The sequence below is a fragment of the Peromyscus californicus genome, unplaced genomic scaffold, assembly GCF_007827085.1.
Source record: "Peromyscus californicus insignis strain IS unplaced genomic scaffold, ASM782708v3 Scaffold_10__1_contigs__length_136768540, whole genome shotgun sequence".
Taxonomy (NCBI): domain Eukaryota; kingdom Metazoa; phylum Chordata; class Mammalia; order Rodentia; family Cricetidae; genus Peromyscus; species Peromyscus californicus.
The window spans coordinates 105,725,209-105,744,172 of NW_026294391.1; the positions used below are offsets into that span (position 1 = coordinate 105,725,209).

General features: G+C 37.9%; 1 protein-coding gene across 5 annotated transcripts in view; it reads right to left on the reverse strand.

Moving 5' to 3' along the window:
- Positions 1-5,573: 5,573 nt before the first annotated feature.
- Tenm1 (teneurin transmembrane protein 1) overlaps positions 5,574-18,964 on the reverse strand; it is an 820,708-nt gene continuing 807,317 nt past the window's right edge. For all 5 annotated transcript variants that reach the window (XM_052738708.1, XM_052738728.1, XM_052738717.1 and 2 more), the window contains 4 exons: positions 15,419-15,806; positions 13,355-14,575; positions 12,686-12,828; positions 5,574-10,878 (listed from right to left, as the gene is read on the reverse strand). In XM_052738708.1, coding sequence (XP_052594668.1) covers positions 10,120-10,878; positions 12,686-12,828; positions 13,355-14,575; positions 15,419-15,806 — 2,511 coding nt within the window. In that variant the 3' untranslated portion in view covers positions 5,574-10,119. The remainder of the gene's footprint in view (positions 10,879-12,685; positions 12,829-13,354; positions 14,576-15,418; positions 15,807-18,964) is intronic.

Here is an 18,964-nt window from a genome sequence, read left to right on the forward strand (position 1 = left end):
TAGTATGCCAGGTTGCTTCAGGGCTCACAGAATTCATTCACTCAACCAACATAATAGGGCAGAGAAGTAAAAACACCTGTTTCTTGCCTTCAGGCAGTTCAGTGTACATTTGGACAGGAAAACAGTAACAGTAAAAAGAATAAAAAGAATTTTAGAGACAACAATGACTATAAAAGTTGATAAATATGTAAGTGGAGTTCCCAATATGTAGGGAGATTTGTATTTAGTGGTACAATGAATCAGCACAAATACTCTGGTCCATACTCCACAGGAAAACTAATACATTAGAAGTCTTGTGTTGTGAACTAGGTTAATAATGAGTGAGCTGCTGACAGACAGAGCTACTTTGTGCATACTTAACATTTAACATGGATGCTTTGAGCATGCAAAGATGGAGTATGGTGACAGCAATGCATTATGGGCAGCTCGCTATTTGTTGAAATAACAGCATCACTAACTTTAAGTAAATTAAAAAGTCTACTTTCAAGATAAAACAAAATACATATGTTTAAATACTTTTTTTTTGTATAGGGTGTCATGGAGTCCAGGCTGATCTCCAGCTTGTTGTGTAGCTGAGGATAACCTTGAAGTTCTGATCCTTCTGTCTCCACCTCCTGAATGCTTGTATTAGAGTTATGAGCCACCAACCTGACTTATGCAGCACCATGGTTTTAACCCAGGGCTTTCTGTGTACTAGATAAGCACTCTACCAACCAAATTACACCCTCAGTCCCTAAAAATATTTAAAAGATTTTTAGTTTGAATTTAGATTTCAATGCATGTTTTTATTTAATTCTTCAAACCTTATTGATTCTTTGTGGATTTCACATCATGTATCCTCATCCCCACCCATTTCCCTGTCCCCACATCCACCCTCTCTTCCAAAACAAAACAAAATTTAAAAGAAAAGCCAAAAACCAAAGAAAGCAAACAAACACAACAAAAATGAAAACAAAACAAAACAAAACAAAAAACCAAAGCAAACAAACAAAATCAAAAGAATCTCGTAGTAGAAGCTGTAGAGTGGTCCGGTGTGTCACAGTACACCCTCCAGTCCTTTCATCTTTACTTTCAATTCATGTTTTTTTTTTTTTTTTTGGTTTTTCGAGACAGGATTTCTCTGTGTAGCTTTCTGCCTTTCCTGGGACTCACTTGGTAGCCCAGGCTGGCCTTGAACTCACAGAGATCCGCCTGGCTCTGCTTCCCGAGTGCTGGGATTAAAGGCGTGCGCCACCACCGCCCGGCCTCAATTCATGTTTTTAACTCTCTGAAATCTGTTCACTTTGGAATAACTAAATATGTGAATGTTATTTGTGTGTTCCTTTATAAGAGTCTGTTTTGAAAAATGCTTCCTGGGGCTGGAGAGATGGCTCAGCGGTTAAGAGCACTGACTGCTCTTCCAGAGGTCTTGAGTTCAATTCCCAGCAACCACATGGTGACTCACAACCATCTGTAATGAGATCTGGCGCCCTCTTCTGACCTGCAGGCAAACATGCTGTATACATAATAAATAAATCTTTAAAAAAAAAAAAAAAATGCTTCCTGAAATCATTAGTGGTCTTTCACCTTTTAATCAAATATTTGAACGTTTTATTTACCTAATTTGTTTTTAGATCTTTCACCTTTTAATCAAATATTTGAAAGTTTTATTTACCTAATTTGTTTTAGGTAAATTTGAATTTACCTAATTCATTTAAATACAGAGACAGTCTGGTCTACATAGTGAGTTCCAGGTCAGCCAGAGCTACATGGAGAAACCCTGTCTCTGTCTCAAAAATAACCAAACAAATAAATAAAATATAGAGACAGATGCTGCTAATAAACTAAAGCATTGATGAAGACTGCCTTCCTGTATTGGAATGATTCCCTGGAAAAGTTAAGAACTTTTCTGATTTTACTATTTTCAGACTTTCCAGTTCATGAGCCTCTTCTCTGGCTGGACTTTACTCATCAAGTTGATTCCATTTCTTTTCTTCCCTAACATGAGTGACTTTGTTCTTTCCTAGTGTGTAATAGGTGCACTTTTTACAGTGGTAGTCAGGTATACCTGAAAGACGCCAAGTCAAGGTAGAAAAAAAAAAAGCACATGCTGAATGAAAATGAGCACATGACTGATCCTGGGTATGGTTGAGGAGAAGGGTTTATTGTAGATATGAGAGAGGTCACCCAGAGGCATCTGGAATGGTCCAGACTGAACAGGCCCATGGGAGGAGAGAGAGATATGGAGAGAGGAAGAAGAGGAAGAAAATTGAGGAGAGAGCCAAGAAGACAAAGAGGCCAAGAGCAAGCCAGTTAGGAGCCACGTGACCAAAAGAGAAGAACCAAGAGAAATCATGGCTAAAATTGCTGAGGTTATATAGAAAAGAGAAGCTGGGGGAAGGGAAGCAAAGCCCAGCCCCTGGACTGGTTTAGGAGAGGAGGCACAGGTACTAAGTGAGACTTGTCCCCAGTTTCTTTGGAACCTGACACATGCATTTCCAAGAATATACCTCTTTTGAAAAGTGTGTCAGCAAGCCCACAATGCGTATGACAGCTTATCAAATACTAGTCCATTTCTTCAGAAATTTGTTATTAGAAGCATAAGGTCAGTAGGGAGACAAGCTTAGGTAATTGTCTGTTTGACTGTGACAGGCAAGGGGCCTTGTGGCAGTTCACAGGTAGAATAAATCTACAACGGATGTGTCTGATGAAGCCACCTGGCATAAATAAAGGGCTGGATGTCAGACATTCTTCCTTTAGATAGAATGGATAATTTGAAAATGTGAGAAACATTTGAAAATCTGTTATGAATGTTATGACATTAGACTATGTTTTATTTGATTCACTTTATTGAGCTCAGAATCCCAAGTCTATTAATAATAAAAGCCAGATTTGTCCTTGAGTGTTTCAAGGTTACATGAAAACTGGCTTTCTTGTTAGGGTGCCATAAATTCAAGTGTGTCGCCTGTGTTTGCCCTTGCAGGAAATGGGATCTTACTAGTTCTGTTTGCAGCCAGGGGTGAAGTTAAACTATCCTAGTTTGGAGACTTTCATACTTTGGGGTCACTGGCCAAATTTCTAGTAAAAGGCTGAATTATTAGTAGGTCATTTGAGTTTCATGTGCATGTGACTGTGTGTTCCTGCTCTTGTGTGCATGCTAGTGAAGGCCACAGACAACCTCAAGTGTCATTCCTCAGGCTCTGTCCACCTATTTTTTTTTTTCTGGAGACAGGTTCTCTTTCTGGGCTGGGTCTCATCAAACAGGCTACACTGGCTGGCCAGGAAGCCACAGGAATTTGCTTGTCTTTGCTTCCCCAGTGCTGGGTTATAATTATGTGCTACCATGCTAGGTTCAAAACAAAAAATATAGAACAAAACAAAACAAACAACCCAGTATTTTTTGAATTCTTTGAGAATTTCATTTAATGGATTTTGAACATATTCCTCCTCCCTTTTCCAACTCCTTCCATAACCAGCCTTTCCACTCTCCCATTCCTTCCTAGCCACCTTTGAGATTTTTTTCATCCTTTTCTTTTTCTGCATCTAGTCCAGTGTGTGTTGCCCACCTAGTCTTGAGGGTGGGCTGTGCCTTAAGGTCCCGGCTGTTTCGTGCTGTGTGTGTTGTAGGGTCAAATCCAGCACCTCATGCTTGTGCAGCAAACGCTTCCCTGCATTAGTGTTGTTGCCCCTCATTTGCTCTTCTCTTGCTCTTTAAAAGGACATGTTTTGATGTAACAAATGTGACAAACTGGATGGATAGAACCTGTCGAAAACACATAGAACACATCACACACACACACACACACACACACACACACACACACACACACACCCTGATGCCCTTCCCCCACCCCTGAAATTCATTTGCCTTCTCACAAAGAAGTTAGGTGGTGATGCCACATTTGGCATTGGAGTGAAAGCAGAAATTCATGAGACCTGTATTTTCTTTGCATTTTGGTCACTCACAGTCCATGTGACTTTAGTTAAGTCAATCTGATACTTTTACAGTACTTACCAAGTAGGAATAATTCAATCTTACTCATCTCACTGGGTTATGGAAGCACTAGAATTACATGATTTTAAGGTAGCAACAGTACAAAATATTTGCATACATATTCAAATATTAAAAGTCAAGGTGATCAGTGAAGGAATACAGACAAAGTTCTTATTTCCTATAATGCTTCTGTTAAAGTAGGGGCTCTTGGCTTTTTTTTTTTAATACGAGAGTCAGGTAGAATGTACAATTAAAAAAAATCCACAGGTGAAACTAATAAATTCCCTCCTTTGTATTGATGATATGTGTTGAGACAAGGGTATCTTCTGCTTTCTAAGTCATTTTCTGTACATGTGTATGTTAGGTCCAAAGCGGGCCCCAAATGGCAGTGGCACTACCAATGTCTAAATGACAGTCTAGGCTCAGCTCAGGCTGGGTAAACAGAAGGATTGATGGCATAGAAACAAAAGCCTAAAGTCAGCATTCCTCAGAAACTAGTGAAGTGGCTGCTTGTCTGAAAGACCCACTATTTTCCTCATTTGCTCTTATAGCTGACTACCTCTAGCAATGGGGTATCTAATTTCTATGCACCCCCCTCCCCAACACCAATCTTTGGGTCCACAAACCTCCTAAGCCACTATTCTAACTTCTAGGCTGTTGTGGTTTGCAGGCTCCCTCCTGCCACAGCACCCATCTCTTTAACACCTGGAAGGCTTTCTCTGCCCTTTGCTATTCTCTCTGACAGCTATGGCAGCTTTGAATTTTCCCAAATAAACCTTCGTTTCCACCTATGGAATGGTCCAGCTTGGTGGTTTCACTGTACTCTCTCTTGCTTATAGTATGTATTGTATATATGATGTCCTATATATGTATATGTAAGATATATATATTTCTATATGTGTGCATATAAATATAATGTCTTATATGGCAGTGATAGATCATATACAATCAATCAGTAGAAAAAGTGGCAGGGCATCTGAAGTGCTGTAAATGTCAAATTTCAGTAAGGAGTGTTATGCAGTAGATGGATACCATTAGTATCAAGTCAAATATGTGAAGACCTATTGGCCAGATGTTGTAGTCTCATTTAGAAATGTCTTTGTGGGAGAGATAAATGACAAATGCTAACTGTCATAGCTTGTGGTGTAGGGCCTATGTGGAGCTGCTGTTTCTTTTTATAGTCTGTCATGACTGCCACTCCTCCGTCCACACATCCTTTTGGCAATGCATTTAGACACCCTGCTCTTCTAGCTCTCCATCACCAGGTATTTATTCAATTGAATTTTTCTTTATTGCTGACAAAGGCACCAAGAAGACAGAGCAAGCCTTTTAAGAAGTCATAACCTGGAGGCATTTGAATTCACTGAGGCCATTCTTCTTTGTTTATTAGGTGGTCATTTGTGTCATAGATCTGATTTGTATGAGAAATAAAAATGAAGAGACTTCTGCCTAGAATTAGTGCCTTTTTGATTTCTGCATCTACATTTTCAAAAATAATGTGCTCTTTATTGTTCCCTGCCAAGGAGCCACTTTTCCTATCTCAGTTGACCAGACTGAGTTGGGGATGCAGTTTGGCGCATGAATAAAATGGGACACAATGTTCATTTGCAATTTTATTTTTTAAAAATGAAATATTCAAAGTACTTTTCTTTCAAATATTGACACATACTGTTTAACTTTAAATATTTACAGCACGTTGTTGATGTTCTTGTAGAAAAACGCATGCTTCTGGCTTGAAAGCCAGAGCAAAATGCAAAAGACCATTGACCTGCAGCCAGAGAACATGTACCTGTACAGTATCCAGTCACTTTTCAGCACAGGAGCGCAGGAATACAAAATTGAAACCTATTGTTTCTTAGCAACATGGCTCAGGCCATCAGAACACAATTTTCAGTATGATTAGAACCTCTAACTGTTGTTACATAGAAACTGAAAATCTTGGCATACACTGTAAACATCTTTACTTTTCATGAGAAAGTAAGCAGCTAAAAAGAATACTTTTCTGACATAAAGGCTGTACTTCTCCCTTTCACCCTTTTTCTTACTGATGCTTTTGCCAGAAGAACAGTAAAGATTTAGACACTGTCATGATTCATACACGTAAAATATTTTTCAAGGACACAATCTGATATACTAACATTTATTTAAGAGGTTAAAGTCCACCACTAAATCTAAGGAAAGATTTTTAACTGCCAAACACATTTCCTTTGACAAATAATGTAAGATGACAACTGCCAAGACAAAATCCACAGCAAGTTTAACTCTAAGTATGTTCAATTACTGTTTAGGAAGCAATTTCTTCTTACACACAGTAGTATATTTGGTCCTTAACAGCTTTCACATGAAGGACACACTGAAATAAGTCACGGTTTTGTGGTTGAATTGTTTCTGTTTTTTTTTTAATTTGTTTTGCTTTGCTTTTTTTTTGTTTATTTGTTCTTTTGCTCTTTTTTTGGTTTTTGTTTTCTTTGCTTAATAAAGAACCTTACAGAAGGCTGTGGAAGAGCAGTCTGAGATCTGAAGTATTAGTCAGGTCAGCTATGTATATGTGAATTCCTCCAAAGAAACAAGAACGGTGCATTGAATCTGCAGGCATATGTTTCCATACAAGATATAATACACTCCATTCCCTCCAATTTTTCTTTAAATACTGGATTATTCTACTTCTGCTTTCACTGCAATTGAACTAAATTGCTCTTAACACAAATCTGCAGAAATGCAAAAACTGCCTGGACTCTCAGGTAAAGTTACTGTGGGAACAGGTGTAGTGGGAAAGAAAGAAAGAGAATGCAGAGATGAGTGATGGGATGCTGAAACTGGGTCAACAATAATGAAAACTAAAAATCCAATTGAAATTATAATGGAATTTTATATCTCTCTGTGTAGGTAGCATATGAATTCCAAATTATACATCATCAATTTTCCATACATTTGGATATGTTGTATATATTATATTTTATATATGCAGTCTATATATTATAGATCTCCTAGATGAATTGATAATAAATGACACACTTATTTAAAACATTATTTTGTTGGGTTAAAAATAAAACATATACTTATTTCTATGACAAGTGTTTTGCTGAAAGAATGAATTGAGCTTTATTGTTCTTTCCTTCCAGAATCGTGCTTCCAATCAATAATGATTAGAATGACAACTGAAAAATAGATGGATTTAAATATCTCTTGAACTTAGAACTTTTCAGCTCATTTGGATCCCTAGACTGTAGTGCAACAGTAAAACAAATTAAAACCAAAAAGCACAGATGAAATGGGCCTAAGGAAAAGAAGCAGTTGCAGAGTATTTCCTGCATCCCTCCCAGAATGTTCCTCACAGGAGCATCCAAATACTATTTTCTCACTTTAACTTACTTGAGTGGTATGTTAGCTGTGTTGTGTAACCACCTGTCTTTTGTATGTGAGAAATTGCACGCATTTTCTCTTCAAAGCTGTACTGTCATCAGAAAACACAAATGAATTGTTCTTTCATTTAAACTTCAGAACTAAAACTCAGTGAAAGCATCCTTTCTACTCTGCTAACAGGAAGCAATATACTTAATATTTCCTTGTTCTTATTAAGAAATGCCAAAATGTTTCTCTTAGATTTGCAACTTTTTAGGGCTAACCTTTTGGTTTTTCTTTTCCTCCTCAAAACTTTAGGAGTTGTAAAGAGAACATTAATAGTTCAAGGCAGTATTAAAACCACAGCTATAAGTGATAAAAAGTGCATTTCCTGAATATAATACAAATATAACTTTAGGTAACCAAAGGCACAAACTAACTAAATACGTATTACAAACTAGAATTGCACAGTTCAAGGTAATTACTATGAAGGACTAGCTCCAAATATTTGTTTCTAATGGTTATTTAAAACAGTTTGAAAATGATACATCATTAGTGAGTTGCAAAAGAGCGCAATCACTTAAAATAGAAGCGAAATCGACTCCAATATTGACACATTGGGTTAGTGATAAAAATACACCACATTTAAGAATGCACTTTTATATACAGTTAACAAATTATTTTCCCATTGACTTCAAAGAACGTCCGAGGTTCTAGAAACTTAAGGTCTATTTTTAGGTTGGTGTGGAGGTATTCAAATTTTCAACAAGTTTGTGAAACTTTTCAGAATTTCATCGTGAAGAAATACTGTACTGATGACACAAGCCTGATTCACTGGGATTTTAATCTGGATTAGCAATATCTTGAGCTGATGTGCTTCCAATTACCAAGATAAATGATGAGTTCACCATTAATTCTCTCTTTCTTCCTCCCTGCATCCTCAGTGAACGTATAAGTATGTGATGAGCTGAACCTGAAGGTTTTAACAATGAAATATTTGAATACACCCTCCTCTACTATTTGCTGGGGTCCTTTTCCTCTCCCTCATTCTTCTTTGTATAATGAGAGTCAGATTCTTTAAAAACATCTTAACATGAGCCTGGATTTTGACTTTGCATATTTCCAATGAAACTGTCATCACAAAGCCCATATTGGAAAGAATCTCAATGAAGAGTCCATCACAGATTCTCCTCTAGACATAGCGAATGTTCACCTGGTGATGCGAGGGTAGAAGCTATCTCATGGGACTTTTCTACTGGGCACATTGTGCTGTCATGACTTTTCATTTGTGGCAACTTGCAATTACACAGAATTTTATAAACTGCCTCTTTGTCAATGGGCACAAATCTTTCAGCTCACCAAGTTGCTTCTTTAGCTGCAGGATTCATAAGAGACTGAGAAACTGCAGCAGATATTAACATTAACCCTGACCTTTCTCTAAATTTTGAGCAATTACGGAAAAAACAACCCCTCTTGAAAATAGTTGTTTTCCTAGGTGGAATAGATGATTAAATAAAAATAAATGGATTAAAGACAGAGAACTAAAATAGCCACATAAATTATATTGGTTAAAAAAAAAACTAGTCTGCCCTTCTATAATTAGTTGAAATGCTTTAAGTTGGAAAGGATTCACTTAATTCAATTTTTTGCTTATGGCTGGGAGAGATTCAATAAAAAATTTCCATTTGAAAGATGAATCTAAGTGGGAAGAAATGATGAGGCAGCAACTCTTATTATGTTGGCTTTTGTCTTGTTTTCACTTTAATACAAGGTCTATTGTTTCTGAGATTTGGGCTCTTGGGAATTTCTGCAGTAGTTAAATATGTTTATCAGCATCACAGGCGTGTACACACCTGTTAAAACCTCTTCTATTGTACCAGATGCTTTTTAGTATATTATCTTTCATGTGCACAAACCATTGGATTAGTATATAAATACTGGATTACTAATGTGAAACTATGACCAAAGCACACCCTATATATAAACGAGAAATTCTTACCCAGATTAATAAAAGCTATGTTTACATGACGCCAATACAGCTGGGCAAATGGCTAAAAAATTGAGTCAAAACAGGTTGTATGAGAGAGGTCACATCGACCAGCTGCTTTGGTATCATGTACACACAAGCAAAACAGTGGCTCTTCAGCCTGCTTACCGCACCTGCAGCAAGGCATGGAAGACCGAAGCCAGCCACCACACGCCAAAACACAGCACAACAACATGGCATTTACTTTTTAACAAGCAAGGAGGAAAAATCAGGGAAGGAGGGAAAACAGTTTCTGACTCCAGGAGATGGTGCTTGAAGACATTTTAGATTTCCTTTAAGTTTCCTCTAACAGATCTGGACAATGTGAAGGGGCTGGCAGTCTTTTGAGATGCAAGGTTCAGATACTATTGCACCACATTTTCAAGTAGCCTGTAAGTTCTGCCAACAGTTAGATGTGAAACTTGGTGTCACAATAGAAATTGAGAGCCTTGGATTCTTTTTATGTAGTTGAACATATGCATGGCTCAACAAATTGAAAGTGGTGCTTTCTGAAAACATTTGTGTTAGCTGTTTGAGTTCAGCTTGCGTTCTTTTGAATACTGCCACACAAGAACTAAAAATCTCTGTCATTTCTTAAAGAGTTTAAACAAACAATATTAAAATACCATCTTCTGTCACATTGAAAGGCAGTTGGATATGTTTTTCCTCCATATTTACATATACAGAGTTCTGATCTAGAAAACCAATACAATAAACCATTTTATTTTGTTTTAAAAACAGGCAGTCTTTGGTGACGCAAAGGCAGAGATTTCTTTTGTTACCTCCTGCCTATTTCGCTCTGTCTCATAAAGTGAATATTGTTGGCACTGTCTGAAAGTTCTAAATACTGCTCAACAGACAAGACAAAATACCCATCATACCCTTGCACCCTCCCAGTGCTCAAAAGCTGCTGTTTTTCCCCCTCTGTCCATGCCCGAATCCCTTCTTCCCCTTCCTGTAGCCTCCTCTGCTCCTGAGTCCAGGCCTGGGCCACCGCGCGCTGTCTGGCCATCTCCAACACGTGGTTCTTTTCCTCTTCGACAGTCGTTCCATACCGGATATTGAAGCACAGAGCTCCGTGCTGCAGTTGAATATCTGCAAACCGTCTAGTCCTCCCATTCAACACTGAAGTCATCTGAGACACAGTGACATTGACACCATTCTCCAGAATCCGCCTCCCCCCAGTGTTACCAATGAGCACCAGGTCTTCCTCCAGAGACCCGAGCTTAATGAAGTAGTGAGTGTCCCTCCCTTCTATGGTAAAATGCAGGTTTTCCAGGTAATGGGCATTGTTGAGAATGGCAGCTAGGCGCCTGCTGTCTTCATTGGCTACTCCTATAATATCAGCTGTGACTACACCCTCCTTGATGGCAAATTTTATACCTTTGCCAAAGACAGAAGGGACAGCAGCAAACCTTGGCTGCTTCCCTCCTTCCAGGCACCGCCCCTCATTGTACTGAAGAGTCATAGGAAGCTGATCCAAGGAAATGAAATTCCTGAGCTGTTTCTGGAGCTCACACTGAATGCCCAGGATCATCTAGGAAAGAAGGCACAGGGCAAATGCAGCACAGGGTTAGAAACCTGTTGTATGCCTGGTGATTATTAGGAAGGAAAGGCTGGCAACGGTGATTCCTTCTCTAAGTTTTCACTTAGTTACTATTAAAAAAAAAGCCCAAACTAGAATATCTACATCAAAGATTGGGAAAACAGAAGGCTTACAGGTACTAATTTCTCAGTTGTCTTGCATCTTGCTTTAGTTGAGTGTAAGAAAACACGTTCAAACATGGTATCCCACAATTTCAGAGCTACAAGAAACTTTGTGTTTTGGTTTTACTATTTTCAGCATGTGCTTGTGGCAACCAATTTATGCAAAATTTTCCCATTCAACATGAGTATATTTTATTTGATCAAATCCATTCCTTACTCCTCACTTCCAACTTCTTCTTTCAGGTACTTCACTCCACATCACATTCCCAACTTACATCCTCTTATACTTGTATATCCTACTGAGCCCAATTAGTTCAACTAGTGCTGCCCAGATGCATGAAGATATAGGGCTATCACTGACTTCCTTGCTTCTGGTAGTCATTGAGTGCCTATAACTTCTCAACTAGCAGTGAGGCCTTGTGAGCCCCACTTTAATGCTGGAATCCTGACCAGGTTGATCTTGCCTTGGTCTGGTGTAGACAACCAGAGCTGTTGAGAGTTTGCGAATGTAACTGCTTGTCATGTCCCTAATATACTGTTTCTGCTGCAGTTCCTCCAACCTCTGCTCCTTATGCTCTTCATGTCCCTTCTTCTGTGATATTCCTTGCCCCTTGGAGGGGCAGAGAAGGAACGTTAAATAGGCTAGCTAGCTCACTCAAAACACAGATCTTATATTCAGCAATTTAACTGACACCATCTCGATGTTATTACTGCATGTAGAGTGATACATTAAGCATAGTGAGATTGGAAAAAGGGTGTAAGGCATAGTTCATGCTTTCAGTCATTCATGGCCTTATAAATAACTGAAAAAAACTATGAAAAATATGAAAGACATGCTGATCATTTTATATGTACTTAAAATTTTTCATTACTTGGGCAACTTTTAGACTTGCTAAGAAACAAAGAGAAAAGACTAATAACCCTCCTAGTATTCAATAATTTTTAACATTTTGACAGTCTTTTTAAAAATGGCTTTTAGTTATAAAAACATGTATATATTACATATGCTTATAAAAGACATAACTACAATATATATCTATTTAGAAGTTTCTTTCTCCTATAATTTTTGACCTAAATGTCATTTCCTACCCAACTTTCAGTTTTCTTTTCTTCCTTCCTTTTCCTTTCTGTTCGTATCCTACAGTCTTCATGAAATCACCTGCCTACTCATGTTTGTTTCAGCATTCATATTTTTTCAAGACTTTATCCCTATCAAATGTAGTATCTTTGCTTATTATGCCTGAATATAGTTTCCTTTATTTAAACAGTTTTATGTTATTTTTCATGTTTTAAGACATTATCCTCGAAATTATTTGACAGTTTTAAATCTGACACTTTCATATCTTAATACACAGTCTTTCTCTATATAGAATCCATTATTACTCTTGCTAGCTGATTTCCGAATTTAAGAAGTTCAAATTCTCTTTCTTCTTATGTATCTATTGCAGCAGTTACCAAGTAATCTACCAGTTTTTTCTTTTCTCAAAGCACTACTTTCCTGATCTTTTCCTTATGGAAGCCTCCTCATTAATCATTAAAAAAAAGCTCCTCAAAGAAATAATCAAAAGTATAGACTATCATATTTTTATTAGATGCTCTTCTGTTTTTTTTTTTCTTTAGCTAAAATTTGTACTAACCTTGCCAGGGTCCCACTCTTGAGTTTTTGTCTGAAGCTGAAGAAGCTCATAAGTTAATTCCAAGTTTTCTAGTTCTGGTTTGGGAAATCCAGGTAGTACATTATGTAACTGGAAACCAAATAGCTCCAACCAACTGCCAATGTCTGTGAGACACAAAATTTAAAAGAAAAAAAGACATTTAAAAAGCATTTCCAAACTTGAAAGATATGCTTCTGCTGTAAATGTTTAGACAGTGGGAAAGTAAAGTAACCTTCCCCTTATTTGATTCACTCTCAAAGAATTTCCTTTCCCCTATGTAGGGAAATCTATTGGCCTGTGGGCAATCCTAGGAATAGGCACAGTTCACTGTAGTGAAACTCATAATATGGTACTGGTTTTAAGATCACATGGATTGTGAAACTGGATTTATTTCTGTTTGATTTAATCCTGATTGTTTTATGAGAATACATTGGCAAGCTTTTAAGGGTAAAGCATAGCAACAGATTAAAGGGAAAGAATAATAAACTAGGATACAAAAGCACTATATCTGATGAAAAGTTACATGCTTTTCTTACTCTGGAGAATGTGGTATGAAGAAGGAACATCTCTAACAAGGGCATTGAGATTATGTAATAAGATGGCCAACATTAAGTTAGTTCAAGTTCAGCTTAATTGTATTCAATTTAATACCTGTGGTATACTTTGCAACATCTTGAATTTTGCCAACTGGGTAGTTATTCTCAAAGGAGTAGAGGTTGAATGGTTTAGGAAGAAGGTTCAACTGTTTCCATATGTGATGATTAGGCGTTGTCCATCTTCCAGCAACAACATCATAATCCCTTTGCCCTAGATGCACTAATTTAGTAAGAAAATCATAGAGTCCTCCATGAAAACCAATTATGACCTGAAAGTCAGGGTAAGTATCGTGGTAGATGTCACCATAAGGTGTATACAGAATCTCCTTTATGACCTGACCCCGACTGCTGAACACAGCTAGTGGAGTGCCTGTATTATCACAGGCTACATAATATTCTTCACCACTGCTTAACTCCATGGCAATAAGGTGGCCTTGGAGATCATAGTAAAGAGATGTAATCTCTGAGCTCGTGTGGTTGTACAGATGAGTGACTCTTATAGGATTGGCAAGGTCTGCATAAAAGAATTGGAGGTGTTGTCCTAGGCTAGACTTACTGGCAACACGTCGCCCAAGCCCATCATAGTAATACTGTACAGTCCAGCCAGAAACCTTATTGTAGGCTTTCTGCAGCAGACCATTAGAATTATACTCAAATATATCATTTCCTCTCTGTCTCAGAAAACCATCTTCATCCATTTTATACTGAATTTCTCCCAGTCTAGTAATGCGGTCTCGGAGGTCGTAACGGAGAGGTGTGAGACGAGCACTATTCCCATGGCTTAAGAGGTTGATATTTCCGTTCAGATCATAACTGTAACGCCACTGGGTTTTGTCATTCACAGAAACAGTTTGAAGTTGCCCGTCAGCATCGTATTCATAGAAGTACCTCGTGATATTGGCATCTACTCCTACCCTTATATCACATATGACCATACGGCCCATGGTATCATACTGAATAGTCATCCAGTAGGCAATTGCTTTTAGGATCTCATATTGGACTTCAATGACTTGTCCATTGGCACTGAAGATCTTGGTGTGCTTCATCACTGTAGTGGTAATAACCTGATTTAAATCATAATTAATTACACTGAATTTTCCAAACTGTTCTGTTCTACCAGAAACATCAACATATCGGTATAGATCTATGGGCAAAGGGGTCTCATTGATCACAGCTTGCATGCTGGTGACACGGAAGTTGTTGTAACTGTAGTCAAACCGTGCATTTACAAGACCTTCTTCACTGAATCGGAAAATCTGACGTCCAATAAGTGGTCCTGTAAAAATCAAAATAAAAATGAGAAAAGAGCCACCTGTTAAACCAGGAACAATCACATAGTTTTTGATTAAGTATTGATACTTTTATATTCAAAATCGTATCATATTATAGATTTGTCTCTAATATCTGATGCCTGCACATATCAGTGTGTGTGTGTGTGTGTGTGTGTGTGTGTGTGTGTGTGTGTGTGTTTATGTGTGTGCTTATAATAGTCACTAGACATGGAAAATATTGTATAGCATAGTTACAGAAGAATTTAATTATAGGGACTATTGAAGTAATAACCTATCTAGTAGCCCAGAGGGGAAAAATTGATATTATGCACATGCTTTCTTGCTCTCATCACTGGCAAAATGTGTTCGTTTTATTTAACCTTTGCTACAAAGTCAGATGGTCAGGTTTTCACAATGTCCAACATTTAAGTAACTGGCTTTGGGCATGTTATGAATCCAAAGGCTGAAATAAATCCCAGAGTTCTGACTTTTGTCATCAACTGAGGCTTATAGAGGTTACCCTGGCCTTGAGCTGGTTCCTGAGCTTCAGGTCTTGTACATAGACCTTGGAGAAGATGCAGGGATGGATATGAACAAGTAGTGGGTTAAGATAGGTACTGAAGTTGCAATTGTTTTGAAAGCTGAGAGAGCTACAAATTTACTGTATGCTATTAAGGAATCAGCTCTCAGGTAGACTATAACATGTTTTAAATTTAGAGTGGAGGATAGTATAAGAAGTAAACAGAAATTTGTTCAGTCAAACATGAACACAGAGGTTAACATTTCTTTTTATGAATGTGATCATAAAGATTATAAAAGAATATGGCTGATGATGTATAAAAACAAACCTGTTTGCCTGTATCTGATTGTGCAGATGAATCCATCATGCATCAGGTGTATTGTCTTAATCACTCCAGAAGACTCTTCATATGTCAGTGTAACCTGAGTGGTGTCATAGAGAATCTCAGACAGTCTTGCTTGCTTTGTGTACTTGTATAAAACTCTGCGCCCAGTCCCTAGATGCAGCGTCTGTAGAAGTCGGCCATCTCTACTGTAGTCTTGGATGAAAGAAGTGCTGCTGTCTGGTGGAGTGTAGATGTTACGGTAGTAGCCCACTGAAAGCATGGTTTGTAAGCTGTGGCGCACCATGCTAGGCATGGTGACTGACAGCAGACAATCTGATTGGTCATACTCAAAGATGTAACGCCGCTGACTGTGTAAGAGAAGCATTACAGACTGAAACGAGACAAAACCAAAATACTACAATTTATATCACTAACACTGAAGAGACTAAAAGAAATACATGTCCATCCATTTAACACAAATTTATTGAGCAATTACTATGTACCAGAGACTGTGGCAGATCTTGGTGGATTCAGTAGCACACAGCAATGCTATCTACCTTCATGGTATTTGCAATAACCAAGCAATTATAATACAGTATGAAATGAGCTAAGACATGGGATGTACAAAGTACTTCTGGAAAGTGGAGGAAGAACAGTTATACCAGACTTATGAGGCCAGAGTAAATTTCCTAGGGACAGAACATTTAAGTTGAGACATAAATGATGACTAAAGCTTGGCCAGGTAAAGACAGGGAGATGTATCATGCAGAAGGAAAGAGTACTTCTGGCAAAGGGTATAGTGTTAGGAGGGGCTGAGTATTAAGGAAACCTATGAAAATGGCCATTTTCCTATAGAATGAGAGGAATTCTGTGTGGCCAGAACATGTGTGGTTTGGGGGTAGTGATAGTGAATGGTAAAAATGCAGCTGAATCTAGAACATGCTGTGAATTTTTGAGGCATTTGGACTTAAGCCTATTTGCAATAGGGGAGCCATTGTAAAGTTTTAAGCAAGTTGAAGGACACACTTGAGGAGGTGGGAGAAACAGTGAGGTTGATATTTTAGAAAGGTCACTGCTACTTCTATGTGGAGATGGATTGAATGGAGGTAAAGTGAGGACAGAGTTTATCAGGTATTAACTTTGAGCCACCAAATATATTGATTATATACAGTTGACATCTTCCTGAAAAGATACACATTGAATATTATACATGCTTTGTAATATATTCTTCATGTTTCAATCTGATTCATGTTTTAATATTAAGGGAGTGAAGCATTAAAAGTGAACAATTCTCTGGTTATGTACCCCCCCCAACACACAACAGATTTGTAATTTATGATCACTTACTTGTCATAGTATAATACCTTGTCTATAATAAATATAAATATTAATAAATATTGGTTGATATTGTTACAATTTTAAATAGAAACATAAGCCAGGTCTGATGGCACAAGCCTGTAATCCAGACTACTCAGGAGGCAGAGGGCAGAAAGTCACAAGGTCAAGGCTTACCTGGGATACAGAGTGAGTTTAAGGTCAGTCTAAGTTACTTAGAAAGACTCTGTCTCAAAATAAATTATTATTATTTTTTTAACTCGAGACAGGGTTTCTCTGTGTAACTTTGTACCTTTCCTGGAACTCACTCTGTAGCCTAGGCTGGCCTCAAATTCAGAGAGATCCACCTGGCTTTGCCTCCCAAGTGCTGGGATTAAAGGCAAATAAATTATTTTTAACAGCTTGAGAATATAGCTCACTGATAAGAGTACATGCCTAGCACGTATGAGGTTGTAAATTGAATCCCCAGTACCACAGAATAAAAAAAAAATCAGTATCAATTTATAAAAACATACAAAAGCACTATTTTCAGGAAGACTCTAATTCACTGGCAATTAAAATTCATTTTAAGAAAGAATTTATTTCATTTGTTTGTGTGTGGTGTGTGTGAATGTATGTATGTGGGCATATACATCTGTATATGCCCTTGTATGAGCCAGAGAAGGACATTGTCCTAGTCTCCTGAGAAATTGTCTTTCAATGAATCTGGAGCTATCCTGGTGGTCAACAAGCCCCAACAACCCTCCTGTCTCTGTCCCCTACAGCATTGGAGCTAAAGGCAAATGGGAAGCTATGCATTCCTAGCTTTTCATGTGTGTGCTGGGCATTTGAATTAGGTCCTTATGCTTGTGTAGCTAACACGTTCATACAAAAGTGTATACACTTTTATGCTACATCCTCAGTGCTTTAACTTTTTCTTTTAATAAAAAAAAAAGTATTCACCCCAGGCCCTCTAATATAACTCTTTAAGGGCATTTAACTCTCTTGAGAATTACCTTAGCAAACAAAAATATTAAGCTCAACTTCTGAACTTTATGTTGTGAAAACAATAGGCATCTTTTCATTTTTTTACATGCAAAGCACGCAAATAATTATGAATGTTAATTACTTAAGCATCTGCAACATGAATTTTAAAAAATGACAGAATTATGGTGTAACATTTCATGTGTGTTATGCAATGGCACATCGCTCTTACACAAATTCTGAGAATTAGTGATTCGCACTTCCATGTCAATGCCATGAAGTCAGTGGTTACTTGCTCATTTAGTCGTTATTTCTTTTCTACCAACGTTATGCCTGGAGATTCAGAAGTAGGTGCACAAATCCTGTCAAATGGAACACCTGCAGCTTGCCACATCTTGTAGTTCTATCATTGTGATCTGCAAACCCTCCTGAATAAAAGGCACAATCCTGTGCAGCCCTGGGGTCATGAAGAGAGGCCCGCTCTCCTCCATCAATGCAAAACTCCATAGAACTGGAAGGAATTGTTCCTATGAATGGAACAGCAGGTGGTAGAACATTGAGGTGGGTGGGTAGATGCAGCAATTGGTGAAAATACCTTTGTATTATTTCCACTCCAAAAGTCTGATTTTCCAGCTCCTTTCCACTCCCTCCTGTCAGTGTGCCAAGAACAAATGACATCTGTCACTTGTGGTGTGGGCCAGGGACAATCACCATATGGCTGCCACACATTATCCAGTACCACCCTGCCTATTGCAGTCACTGTACTAGCTTTGCCAAAAATTTACACTGTGTTGCTATTGTATTCTTTCATCTGTTTGCTTCCTCTAGTCTATAGCGAACCAGTGCATGAACCCTGAGCCTCTATCGTGCTGACTCTTAGCTGCTTCCAAAGCCTCCTACCCACCAAGTCTGCTTTAAAACTTCCTGCTAATGGCAAAAAAACGTGGAAGACATGATTAGAAATCTCCTGAATGCAATTGTTTTGTTGTCACAATACCATTTAGCCCTATTTGGCTGCTTTTTCACTCTGGATTGGTATTATTATCAGTTTGTTCCAAAACAATGCTTATGAGTTTATCCAATGTCCACTGTGCTACTGCCGGATAAAAAGCCATTCCTTATTAGTCCGAAAAATAGAGTGGGAAGCTTGTGTTCTTTTAATAGATTATTATACTGTAAAAGAAATCTTTGTGAAGGAAAATAAAAGAGAACAATCATGGCTGTATACTTAATTGAAAAAGACTAAAATGA